The sequence below is a fragment of the Haliotis asinina genome, chromosome 3 (assembly GCF_037392515.1).
Source record: "Haliotis asinina isolate JCU_RB_2024 chromosome 3, JCU_Hal_asi_v2, whole genome shotgun sequence".
Lineage (NCBI taxonomy): Eukaryota > Metazoa > Mollusca > Gastropoda > Lepetellida > Haliotidae > Haliotis > Haliotis asinina.
In genome coordinates, this window is record NC_090282.1 from 22,485,185 (window position 1) to 22,499,516 (window position 14,332).

At 39.2% G+C, this 14,332-nt stretch overlaps 1 protein-coding gene across 1 annotated transcript; it reads left to right on the forward strand.

The window, feature by feature from the left end:
* Positions 1–1,393: 1,393 nt before the first annotated feature.
* On the forward strand, positions 1,394–13,995 carry LOC137276668 (uncharacterized). The gene is made up of 15 exons (XM_067808285.1): positions 1,394–1,460; positions 1,828–1,856; positions 2,516–2,582; positions 3,790–4,968; positions 5,119–5,209; positions 5,560–5,675; positions 5,907–6,223; positions 8,166–8,253; positions 8,420–8,496; positions 9,109–9,145; positions 10,405–10,502; positions 10,984–11,106; positions 11,759–11,907; positions 12,575–12,710; positions 13,083–13,995. The coding sequence occupies exons 2-15, from the start codon at positions 1,845–1,847 to the stop codon at positions 13,176–13,178; spliced, it is 2,586 nt and encodes an 861-aa protein (XP_067664386.1). The 5' UTR covers positions 1,394–1,460; positions 1,828–1,844; the 3' UTR covers positions 13,179–13,995.
* Positions 13,996–14,332: the final 337 nt, after the last annotated feature.

Below are 14,332 nucleotides of genomic sequence, written 5' to 3' on the forward strand. Positions count from 1 at the left end.
AGAGTCTAATTTAAATCACAAAATCTTCATACATGCACTGTGTCCAATATAACGGTTCTCAGCAAACATATTGCAACACATATTGTTTGAAAATCGTATAGAAACAAAACAGTATACCAGTAATACCGTTCTGTTCACCATAGACATACTTATTACAAACTCACTTATGATTCATTTTGCATGAAAAAGTACTGACTATGCGTTGTTTTTTTTTAGTTTCAGTTTTTTATTACACTTGTTTCGAAAAACTGTTAACTGCCTAGTGTTATGTGCCACAATATTTCTTGCAAGCTAAAATTAATGTGCAAGAATTGTTAACAGTAATACGAACAGGAGACAAACATGAATATTGTATTATACATTTTGATCATATATTTATTATGTTATATATTATATTATGTATTATATTACTGCAACATTTTCATATGGTATCATCATTATATTACTGCAATATTTTCACCAATTGCCTTAAAGGATGTCGCTTTAAAACACACTTAGTATCAATAGCATCGTGATGAAAGTCTGCAAAGATAACCGAAAGAAAACCAAAACATTTGTATGATCAGTAGCAGCCATCTTGACCAAAACGGTGGACATCCTAAATTGTTGGGTGGCAAGTGCTGTATTCTTCAGTATACATCCACACCATTTTAAGCCACACATTCATCCATACATCAGATAATACTTTCTGAACCTACTTCGAACTAAATTTAGAAACTATAGGCAGTAATTCCTTAAGCAAGAGGGCGTTGCACGTAATTGTAAAGCTCATAAATATTTCCTGTTTCGACACCTCATTTACATATTTATCATATCGGCTTACCATGTGTAACAGTTTGGTTAACTGCATCTATAACAGAATGATATTTGAATGTATCCTCATCCTTCTTCCTGCCCCAAAGTTACTTTGACCACTGCCTACTTGGTGTAGTGGTTAGAGCGCCCGCCCGGAGAACGGAAGGTCGCGGGTTCGATCCCCTGCCGCGTTATACTCAAAAACGTAAAAATATGGCACTTGTTGTACCCTGCCTCGCGCTCGGCATTAATGGGTACAACAGGGCTGGAGTCAGTATGAAGTGACTGATTGGGGTATTCATGCTTAACTGCGGCATGGCATATCAGTGAGCTAGCACTATAAAACCAACAGAAGTCTGGGCTAGTATAAGCAGCGACACATACACATTCATGCACGTCGTCATATTCGCGAAATGTCCGTATCTATCATAAAGTTATGAATGAATTAATATTAGGTTATCTGTGATACCGTTTTTAACATTGTGGCAATATCGAAACCAGCTATTCGCCAGGGGCCACCGGAAGTGCAACTAATGCAGCGGGGAGGAGGAAACCGAAAGGCACAAAACACATCAATTGACCCGGTACACACAGGACTCACAGTATCAGAGGAAGAAGAAGGTGGCTGGTTCACGGAGGCTTCTCCAGCCGTAAGGAACACCGTTGTGAGTAACAATTTACTTGAATATCTTTTGAGACGAATTATTTAAAAGATTTATGATGTTTATGTTTATGATGCATCAGATCCGACTTTCATATTTATAGGCGGATAGAGTGGAGGTTATTGCTACAGGGTGCTCGGGTGAAAATAAAGTGTGCACCCCTACTTTTCTCAATAGTGTGCACCCCCTTCCTGTATCCACCCCTGTAAAATTCTTATCTTCTTGGCCAAAATGAAAGTGTTCGTGCGGCACAAGTTACTACAACAAGTCACAGAAGCCTCATAATCATTCATTCATAATTTAATGATAATACAAAGTGATATTTGTGAACAATAGCCTTACAAATGTTTACACGCTCTTCTTCTTGTAGTTGCTTCCTGTACAGCAATGTCTCCTTCGGTATGTATGAATCGTCATGTTTTCAGAGGATGTGGTACTACCATAAAAACACACATGTACACATGCGCACGCAAGTGCACACACGCACACACACAAAAGAAGACCCTGAAAACAATAACATCCTGTAATGCAAAGCGACTGTTAAACTATACTGTCGGTCATGATAAGAACACAAATTGACTACAAACCATCTAGTCAATTCGGTCGTATTTTTTACAGCAGTACATCCATCTTCAGAATTTGCTTTGCATATGGAGTTGGAGTCATGTACAACGTCTGTTGCAGCGCAAGATCATCTGCAAATACATCGTTGTCATTATGTTTAGTTAATAAACTGACCAAAAAAAAGTCGAAAAGGAAGGAAAAACAGCGCTTCCATGCTTAAAACACACTTTTACACCGTTGTAGCCTCAAGTTTGTCGTGCCCTTGGTTTTATAACTCTCTCAAACAGAAACGGTGAGTGAGTGAGTGAGTGAGTGTATTCCTCCGCCGCTTTGAGCGATATGCCAATGTAGGGAATCGAACCCGGGTCTTCAGCATGACGAGAGAACGCTTTAAAAAGTTGGTTACTCCACCGCGCCCAGACTGAATGGATATATGTCTGTGTGAACTGGAAATGTGTAAAAATAATTTAGTAGATGTTCATTATATATTACAGCTCAAGGGATGGATATTGCTGGTTGTTTTGAGCGCGTCTTTTAAGAAGAAAATTTCGAATGTAATCGGTGAGTTACTCATTGCTCACATGAAACCATTTACTCGGAATGTCTTCAGTCGTTGTAGTAACGAGGTTTTAAATTGTCATATATATCACATGATATACATTCGCTTAAAATCTGGGGTTGTATGTATGTATGTTAGGTAAGATCAAATGAATTCATTTCAATTGTGCCATATCAGTAACGATTTCTTAATTCTGAGAATCCCTGGTGAATACGTAACCAGTAATACGTACTTGTCGTTGGAAGACTGTGTAAGAAGATGTCATGCCAAAAAAAAGGACAAAACTGAACAAAATGTTTTAAATTCATTTGGAAGAGCAAACCCGATTAGACAGAAAATGCTAAAATATTTTTTGGAACATTAAAGCAGGGACTGAGGTACCACTTACATTAAAAACAACACAAGTTCAAAAGATAACTTGAACACTGAGAATATTTACCCAGTGTTTACTCATAATAATCCCATCATGAACCATGCAGTCCCTGCAAACACACTGCAGTGCAGATTTAACAACATACTATACATGGGAAAGTAATAATATTTAAACTGGACATGAACCAACTATTTACAAGCATTGCCTAAACGCAAATATAACATTCAATGATCTGATGAAAACATGATGTTACATTCCTGAGAAATTATAGAAGAATATCCTTTATAATATGATTTTTTGAATATGCAGGATTAATGTGATCAAGTCTGTGCAAACACGTGGGATATAACTCTGGATTCATATGATAGGAAAAGTGAGCCAAATAATTCACAACCTTATAGATATAGGAGAAAGGATACCGTCTATACCACTTTACTGAACAAATATACGGTAAAAGAAATAGAAAGTAGTTAATAAACATGCGAAATAACATTAATATGGAGATATCATATACATTTCCAGGACTATTTACCATTTAGAACAACAACAAAGATAACACAAAGATGGGTAAAATTTCATTCATGGGACTTTGACAAGTAATAAAGACTTGTTCAAGCATAATGTTTTAACATCTTCCTTTTGTTCTTTCCGCAATGCTGAAACTGAAAATAGCCTTCATTTGTTATTTGAATGCACATATGTTTACTCCAAACCTTCACCTTTATCCATATGATATCTGAGTGTATCCAGTGGTAAAGAAATAAAGTGATAAAAAAATCTACATAAAGGCGCACGATAACAAAAACTGAAAAATGGACACTTTCAAATAAATTTAGGTTCTGCATCAGCGAGAGTTGAGGACACATGGCGTGATTTCGAAGACAGCTGTGAAGACACAAGTTGTGTGTCGTGTAAACGGGGATTTTATGGAGAAGGTAGCTGCAACAGGACCTGCAACCAGCACTGCATGCTGGGATACTGCAGCTACTCCACTGGGGCCTGTAAATACGGGTGTGTTGACACCAATAGAAATTCGCTAACATCTCCTTGGTATGGACCTTCATGCAGTCAGCGATGTCATAGCAACTGTCTTCTGGGAAGATGTTTCAGGAATGGGACCTGTTACCTTGGTTGCCAGAACGGAACCTATGGAGACACGTGTGAAGATGCTTGCCCGGAGAATTGCTTTCAGAACTGTAAGAGGAAAGGTGGTGAGTGTGAGGATGGGTGTCAGTCTGGGTTTTATGGGAAGTACTGTGACATGACATGTTCTGTGAACTGTCTCGGTGGGAGATGTCACCAAAACGGAAAGTGTCACAACTGCACCGAGGGTTTTCAAGGTGACACTTGTTACAATAAGTGTCCGAAACATTGCAAGAGCTGTGAACAATATGGAGACAACTGCACATCGTGTGCAGACGGTCAATACGGACACAAGTGTATTGTTTGCGACAAATGCCAAAGTAAATGTCAGTTTAGTGACGGTAAATGTACAGATGGGTGTAAAGACGGTTACCATGGTGACTATTGCAGCGTGTCTTGCAACATTGGTTGTCAGCCATTAGTGTGTGACCAATCAACTGGTGAGTGTTCATCGGGCTGTATTCCCACGATGTATGGAACATCATGTGACCAGACCTGTAGCAGTAACTGTATGGAAAGCCAGTGTCAGAATCGACCTGTACTGGAATGTTCCATTGGATGTATTGCTGGCTTCTGGGGGAAATATTGTGAACATCTCTGCGATAAAGACTGCCTCAGATGTACCAGGTCATCAGGATTGTGCATGGAATGCAAACGGAATACTTATGGGCATCACTGTGAGAAAAACTGTAGCATGAATTGTTTTGACAGAAAATGCAATAATAACACCGGTGCATGTGTATCTGGCTGTATATCAGGTTACCATGGCAACAACTGTTCGTTAAAATGTTCAAAACGCTGCAATATATGCCACCAGAAAAGTGGTACATGCTCAAAGTGTGTTGCAGGTTGGATCGGAGAGACTTGTGAAGGTGAGATAAGTGCATGGTACTCTCAAACCTCAAAATATAACTTCCGTGACAATATCGAAAGTGATTTTCATTACCGTGAAATCTTTGTATTTCTATGAATATGTTAAATTAGTAAAACCGTCGATTGTGTTGTTTATTGCATATTACAAGGTTATACCAAGACGGTTGTGGTCTACACACTGATGTCTCTCCTTCCGGTGTCAGTTGTGTTAACTGTGATTCTTCTCATCGTAAAGTGCAGGTAATTGTGCATCCTGCTGCAAATATTTTCAGCAGAAATGTAGCAGAACATTGTTTTAACACACACGTGTCATTCTGGGTCTTTTTGTACAGAAGAAATACCACTAATATTTCACACGTGAAACCAAACTACATGTGCAACAATAATCTTTATCTAGACATTTCCATTGTTTTTTTATCGGTATATGAGGGCCAACTCCCCATGTTTACATGAATTCCTCATCGCGCAGAATGCGCACCGAACGTAATGCAAAACGCTATATGTTGAACTGACAAATATGATAGATATGCCATAACACCCGAAGAATATCTAGAGGTATTTGTACTCAATAATACCGTTTCTACATGCAGGCCCCACCGTGGTAGAGGAAAGAGCAGCATGGGATGCTGTGGGTGTGGATGTTGTAAGAATACACAACCAACAAATTATTCTTTTGAAATACGGCCCAGACCAGCATCTTACTCATGTAAGGAATGTTCTTTCTTACTTCATGAATATGATAATATCCAAACTCATACCATGCGCGATATAACGTTATAAGAGAGAGGACATGTCACCGATATATATCTATATCATCCTTAGCCTTAGTCAAGTCTGTAAAGGTGCATAAGGCTTATCTAAAAGCTTGCTTACATGTTTTCCGTGAAGAAATATGATCGCGTCTTTTGTTAAACGATTCATTCATCTGTCAATTCAGATGGAGAGCCCGACTACCTAGACACCGGGAATGAGACCATATCTCTGTATCTCACTGGCGCTCGAGATGATGTTATTCCTGAAATAGGGTCACAAGGGAATGATGTCCCTGGAACTGTATCCTGCTCCACAACGGACCTGGACAACATGACAGTTACATCCCATTCAAGACTGCTGGCGTCTTCTGTCGCCCATACATCGCCATCCAGTGGGGATGCTTGGGACCACAAATCCATTCCGACACAGTGCAACAGCCGGTCTTTCAGTGACTATGTACACAGGGTTAAAGGACAGAGTGGATTTTACAAACAGTTCAAAGTACGGACTGTGCTGACAGTATTAATTCAGTTTCTATATTCCGTCAGTGCAGGCCACCGACCCAAAACTTAAGTACATGTCATAAACGAGTGTTACACTGGTACAATGTTCGATCATAGGTTGACATTCACGTTAGTGTTCTACTGAGGGGCATTGCATGATTGATATACATGGCAGGATTCTTAATTAGGGCGCAATCGGTGATTAACATAAGGATATTAAATTGAGATTTCGAACGATTTACGGAATACTTTGTGGGTATATGCTTGTCATGTAGCTCTCTGTATGAGGGGCAGATCAAAAGAAAATGATACTCCTTCGTGGCAGTCATGAGCATGCAATTCGAACATACCTTTCGGTGTTAATGCTTAACTGATGTGAGGAACACTGAAATTAGGCAAGACAAACCCGGGACTGTGCATAATTACACAAGTAAGGTATAGGTGTGTTCGAAACCAAAGGCTGAAGGAGTACAGTACAGCTTTGTTACCTCTCCGAAGTGAACTGCGACAGTATTTGTTCGTAGAGGTATACAGACGAGATAAGAATTCAGATCTGAAATATTTACGGTAGCCTACGTACTGCTGCTCAAAGATATAACCAAAACCTATACTAAGCAATGCCAATTACTTGTGCTGACACCTGTGACGGTCCGGGTTAGAATATTGGCCTTCAGTAACCCATGCTTGTCGTACGAGGCGACTAACGGGATCGGGTGGTCGAGCTCGCTGACTTGGTCGACACATGTCATTGGTTCCCAATTGCGCAAATCGATGCTCATCCTGTTGATCACTGGATTGGCTGGTCCAGACTCGATTATTTACAGAGCGCCGCTATAAAGCTGGAATATTGCTGAGTGTGGCGTAAAACTGGACTCACTTGCGCTGATACTGCACTCATGAATCCTTAAAGTACAACAATGAGAGTATTACTGATATGGGCATACCAGATACTTTATGGACGATGGTATGATACGTAAATAATCTGACTGTATATGTAAATGCTGCTTTATCGAACAGATTGATTGTTTTGTAATTGTGACAATCCTTAAAGTACAACAATGAGAGTATTACTGATATGGGCATACCAGATACTTTATGGACGATGGTATGATACGTAAATAATCTGACTGTATATGTAAATGCTGCTTTATCGAACAGATTGATTGTTTTGTAATTGTGACAATCCTTAAAGTACAACAATGAGAGTATTACTGATATGGGCATACCAGATACTTTATGGACGATGGTATGATACGTAAATAATCTGACTGTATATGTAAATGCTGCTTTATCGAACAGATTGATTGTTTTGTAATTGTGACAATCCTTAAAGTACAACAATGAGAGTATTACTGATATGGGCATACCAGATACTTTATGGACGATGGTATGATACGTAAATAATCTGACTGTATATGTAAATGCTGCTTTATCGAACAGATTGATTGTTTTGTAATTGTGACAATCCTTAAAGTACAACAATGAGAGTATTACTGATATGGGCATACCAGATACTTTATGGACGATGGTATGATACGTAAATAATCTGACTGTATATGTAAATGCTGCTTTATCGAACAGATTGATTGTTTTGTAATTGTGACAATCCTTAAAGTACAACAATGAGAGTATTACTGATATGGGCATACCAGATACTTTATGGACGATGGTATGATACGTAAATAATCTGACTGTATATGTAAATGCTGCTTTATCGAACTGATTGATTGTTTTGTAATTGTGACAATCCTTAAAGTACAACAATGAGAGTATTACTGATATGGGCATACCAGATACTTTATGGACGATGGTATGATACGTAAATAATCTGACTGTATATGTAAATGCTGCTTTATCGAACAGATTGATTGATTTGTAATTGTGACAATCCTCTTCATAAAGCCTATATGCAATCCACCCTGTTTACGTTCTTACAACAGGGTTTGCCGGGTGGAGAGCTTGCCGCTTGTTTTGTGGGCAAGACAACAACGAACCGCCGAAAGAACAGATACGGGAACATACTTCCCTGTAAGTGTTTATCCAAAGTAAGCGTTTAATGTGCAGTTCCACATAAGCGATACTCTTTTGCATCATGTTCATAAAATTGCTTAAATGTAACATATCTATCAGCCATGTTACGATTGCCAGGATAGTCATTACTGACAATTATACATTTAGAAAGAATCATTTGCAGATGATCACTCACGTGTAAAGCTAGTATGTGGAGACTGCCAGGGAGGGAAGGACTACATCAACGCCAGTTACATAAATGTATGTACAGCTCTCTCTCTCTCTCTCTCTCTCTGTGTGTGTGTGTGTGTGTGTGTGTGTGTGTGTGTCTGTCTGCCTCTCTCTGTGTGTGTGTGAGCAGTTACATTTTAGTTGTTTTTACTTGGAAATCAATCATAATAAGTGTTATTATGCACAAAATTGCTATTGCTTATGCCTATTTCGATCTCAGTTTAATGTGGAAAATAGCCTATAGAAAGTACTTTAAAGGAATGCAGGACAAATCAGGACAAAACAACCCCAGGTCTCTCACATCAGGACTATTTGGTGTAACTGGCAAAATAACCGACTAAATTGGTAATGGCAAAACAGGTGTTCACACAATTTGCATTATAAAAGTAAATATTTGCAAAACAACCTCACAAAGCAGTACTGTAGCAGTAAACAAACCAGACAATACAGTAATCCATGAAAATATGATTCCCACGTTTATGAAAAGCGATAAATTATTGGTTATATTAATGGCCCAACTGCAGATTTCCACGCTTAATCCTCAATATAACAACCGATGTTTATATACTCCCTATTCCCAAAAGCAACGAGTCGCGTTACAAGACACTGTATATATAATGAGAAGTTCAATGGATGTTTCAGGGTTATGGAAAGCCGTGTTTCTTCATCGCTTCCCAAGGTCAGTATCTCTCTATGTAGGTTCTAATTATGGAGTCCTGAAATACGTCATCTTTGAGCCTTTGTTTGATAGATATGTTTCTTTCGTTTGTTGATTCGAACTTTGGACGCTCAGTATACACCTAAGACAACCTAAATGGTGAGGTTTATAGCTAGCTTAGTATCTCACATAGCATACAGAGTATACATACAGACTCACTGATACAAAGCTGCATATAACGCTGGTATATTATGAGTTGTTCACTGGTCACGGGTGGAGCATGGGTTGATGTACCCTCTGTGATTTTATGTTCCCTGAGCCCGAAGGGCAAGGGAAACATAAACAAACACCGAGCGTATCTCAACCCACGGTCCCCGTGGGACCAATGAACAACATATTTATCTTACCGGTACGAATCTTGCATCTTGCTGTTTTTTTCCCAGCAGGTATTGTCATATTTAAGTCGCCGTGGTGTAATTCCACGTCTTAACATTCACAGGGACAACATTTGAACGTTTTGTCAAAATGTATTTATTGGAAATAGATTCAAATGTTTTCGAAACCATCGCTAGACTTTGCGGACGACACAAGAGAAACAGATTTGGAGTTATCTCCCGTCCATTGATTTCCATTCGCAAAACATCGGTAGTTTCCGTGCATCATGCGTCTTTTAATGCTATTCGAAATAAGTAACTACAACGAAGTACCGAATGAGTTGCTATTGGCAGCGGGGTATATTCCAATGTACCTAATGTGTAAGGTGGGTACATTGAAAATAACAAAAGAGCGCTCAGCCAATCAGGAACACGACATTTATCAGTGAGGTAAGATATTGATACAACACCACGTGTAACATATAACGCATAGAAATAACACAGATATATAATACACTGATATAAAACAAGCACAAAACACGCTGATATAACACAACGTATAACACAGAAATATGCCATATAACACTAAGTGCAACATTCTGGGTAAAGCGACGTCGTATACGATGGTTAAGCTGACGCAGATAATTGATGATCAGTTCCACTGTAGGCGTAATGTTTTCATTTATCGCAATGTTGATATAACCGATAAGTCGATGCTGACAAGATCTAACGATAAAATGTCCATATGAGGTGTTGTGTTTTCTGTGATTAAATCATTTAACATGATTCAGTTTCAATATGAGTAGTTTCTCCAGTAACAATTAAAATACGCACATATTAAAGAAAGGTTAGCATGAATCATTCAACAAATATATGTAATCAGTATTGTTGAATTATATTCAACAGGCCCATTACAAGATACAATACCCGAGTTTTGGAACATGGTACTCCAAACTAGAGCTCCCACAATCGTCATGCTGACGAACCTTCATGAAAACGGCAAAGTAAGTCTTTGTAAAAAAGTAAATTTGTGAATTGTTCCGAAGACACTTTTTTCGGGATACAATTAAATATATTGTCTCTTAATTTCGTGTTGAATCCATGACATATACGTGTACAAGCCTGTCTTCATGAATATTCCACCAATATCACGGCGGGGAACATCAGAAATGGGTTTCACACATTATATACATGTGGGAAATCGAAGCCGGGATTTCAGCCTGACGAGCGAACGCTTTAACCACTAGACTACCCACTACCGCGTCTTGATATGGCGTCCCGGGTATCGAAAAACGCTTCTTCTCATGTAGTCTTTATGCACCGAAACACTGGGGTGAATGTAATCAACTGTAAATCATACATAGGACGAACTTGCTTGTAACAAACCACGGATATATAGCGAGCTGCATTTAGCGACCCCTTTGAGTTGGTTATATCTGGAGTTTACAATATTTAAAATGTTTGTATATATTCACTGTCTGGCAGGTGATGTGTAATCAGTACTGGCCAGATCTTGAGTGTGTTCACCAATATGGCGACTTGCAAGTCCAGACTGTTACGGAAATGGTCCTCGCAGACTACACAATCAGGGCATTTTCCATATCACAGGTACATACGGTCATATTAAACATGGGGGGTCTTTGACAGTGGGTGAGTTACAGTAGCTACAGTTTCAATATTGCTGCATGGTTTCTTAGCCTATTTCATCCCATTATTTGTGGGGAATAGGTCGGTCGCTTTGTAGTAACGTGGCGGTTCGCACCGAACCGAGTGTGATCTAAAAGCCCGGTTTAACGATTCTGGAGGTTAAACAAAGAGAGATAAATATTCGAATTGGTCCTATTTGGGCTCATTTCCAACATTAAACATGTTCTACTGTATCATGAGTCTGAGACAGGTTCAATCTCTCATGGTACCATGGTTCAGATTTAGTACCACTTGACAAAGGCAAGGGAGTAGAGACTAGACTCAGACTAATATATTACAATCCTTGAACTATAACAATCCTTCAACATGGGATTCCAGCGCGTCAAGCAACATCTTTGTCTGCTGCTTACACCTGCATCATACATATCAGCAAAGCAGTTACTTAACCACAATTTTACCAGAAATATTGTTTCAGCTTCTTATGTGCTATTACTTACACGTCTGGAACAAGACATAAATTGGGCATCGTCTGCTTTTAGAACACAAATGCAGACGATAAAATATGTCTTTAGTCAAACACCTTCGTTTGCTCTTCTTCTTTTGACATGGACAGAAAGGTCGGAATGAAGTCCGCAGTTTGGTCCACTACCACTATACAGCATGGCCTGACTACAGCCAACCAGTGGACACAAAGTCTTTTCTCAACTTCCACACAGAAGTGAAGAGGACGTGTGGTGCTGGACCCCTCGTGGTGCATTGCAGGTAGAGAACTTAGCTCCAAATATTTTTATCTCTACAGACCATGTTAAATTAAATAACTGATTCCTTCATGTTCGCCTGAGTACAGAATCTTGTGTATTTGTATATTGGACCTGTAGTCAAAAGCTAGTATCCCGTATCTTATTCACCGTTTGAACATTCCTTGTTTTAGATCATGAGTTACGGCTGTGCGATACAATGTATGGTCAATGTATTGTTCAGTGCATTGCTCAGCTTATTATTCAATGTATTGTTGAATGCGTTTCTCAATATATTCTTTAATGCATTGTTCTATGCATTGTTGAAAGCATTACTCGATGTCTTGTTCCATGTACATGTATTGCTTTATGTATTGCTCCATGTATAGTGTAATGTATTGTTCAGTGTATTGCTCGATGTCTTGTTCTCTGCATTGCTCAATGCATTACTCAGTGTATTGTTCAATAGACTGTTCAATGTATTGTTCAATGTATTGCTCAATGTATTGCTCAATGTATTGCTCAATGCTCAATACTTTGTTCAGTGTATTTTCAAATATCTACTTCAATGTCTTGTCCAATGCATTATTTTTATTGAATTGGTCAATGTATAGCTCATGATCTCATCTTAGGTACTGTATCTGCCCACAGCTTGGCCGCTATACATTGTAGAATGTGATGGTTTTTTTCAGTACAGGAGTAGGAAGAGCGGGGACATTCATTGCTCTGGACTATTTGCTGGACCAGGCTACAGCGGAAGGTGTTGTTGACGTCTTCGAGTGTGTAAAGAGGCTTAGATACCAGCGTATGAATATGATTCACCACCAGGTATAGTGATGTAACAAACGTACTTCTCTTCATGATCTTCAGGAGGTCTAATCGTCGAAACTCGCTGCATAGAGTTGCCTCCCTTGGATGTGCCTGAAGTTTGAACATGGGCTTGAATCCAACGATTAGGTTTATGTTATACAGACTGATATGTTATAGTGTAGTTTGTATTTAGCAAGGAGAGCGTAAATCTTTCTCCATTCTCCATTGCACACAGCTTCATTTGATGTCATTTGTGTGTTGAAACGCGGGAAATGGGGAAAATACTTCTAAATATATTGGTATATTATCAGTTTTCTGTGGTAAATGTATACTCGTTACAAATTATTGCAAAGCTACATTTTCCTCAAACTTTTAACACTCATTCTTCAGGGTGAGTATGAACTACTGCACAATTTGTTGGTGCTGGCTTTACACTCAAGTGGTCCTTTAACTGAAGATAACCCAGTGTGTCAAGATGTCAAGTGAGGAATCATCAAGGTCTTATGGCGTCCTGCCCAGCAGCGTAGAGTTGTGTTCACCGCGTAAAGTGGTGAAGCATCCCTGTAAAGTAGTGAAGGCTCCCTCTGGTGGTCTGTCCACATCGTGAAGTAGTAAAGCCGCCTTATAAAGTCGTAAAGCCACCATGTAATGTAGTGTATCCACCCGTAAAGTAGTGAAGCATCCCTGTAAAGTAGAGAAACCTCCCACTTGAGTGGTATGTCCAAATCGTGAAGTAGTGAAGCCTTATAAAGTAGTAAAGCCACCATGTAATGAAGTGTATCCACCCCGTAAAGTAGTGAAGGTGCCATGTAAAGTAGTGAAGCCACCCTGCAAAGTAGTGTGTCCAGCTCGTAAAGTAGTGAAGCCGCCCTATAAGATAGTGAAGCCACCCTGTGATGTAGTGTATCCATCCGTAAAGTAATGAAGCCACCCTGTGAAGTAGTGTATCCACCCCATGATGTACGTAAACCACCATATCAAGTAGTGTATTCACCCTGTGAAGCAATATACCCATCCCGTGACACAGTGCGTCCATCTTATGACCTTATTGTGTTCACTCTCTGAATGGTGTACCCATTCCATGTTCTCCTGTGCTCACCCTGAGGAGTCACAACATGCATGTACATTATACTCACACGGTCGTCTCATTTGGCTGACAAAAATCATAATAGGAGGGTATGCTGGTCAGTCTCCACTATGTGTCCATTGTTTACCTTTAAATTTTAAATCTGGACGTATTCGTTAGTTGTTTGTATATAACTTGTACATAGCTGACGATCTGAATAAAGTTATTGCGTATTTTTAATGAGGGTTTCTTTTTTTCCGATTCCAAGTGGTGAAATATACCACGCCAAATATACAATGTCTCGGTGGAGATATAAACAACAACATGACAAAACACCTGGACAGATGATAAACAGTGTATTATTTCTACGTTAGAGAATACAATAGCGGGTTTGAGAAGCCGCAATACATCACGTGTGACGTGTTCTGTGCTTAGTACTTGTAACCTACTTATGGATTTTCTATTTGTGTAAAAACATGCATCATACACAGATCCTGTACATTGACATTTTATTCACTTATATTATATATTTCTACAGTGTTGTTAACAGTTACTTAAGATCCCGACTTCCCTT

Excerpts from the sequence above, each read along its gene's own strand:
- LOC137276668 (XM_067808285.1), top strand. Across the intron at positions 4,969-5,118 it reads GATCGGAGAGACTTGTGAAG|GTTATACCAAGACGGTTGTG; the intron begins GTGAGATAAGTG and ends GCATATTACAAG. Across the intron at positions 11,107-11,758 it reads GGGCATTTTCCATATCACAG|AAAGGTCGGAATGAAGTCCG; the intron begins GTACATACGGTC and ends TGACATGGACAG.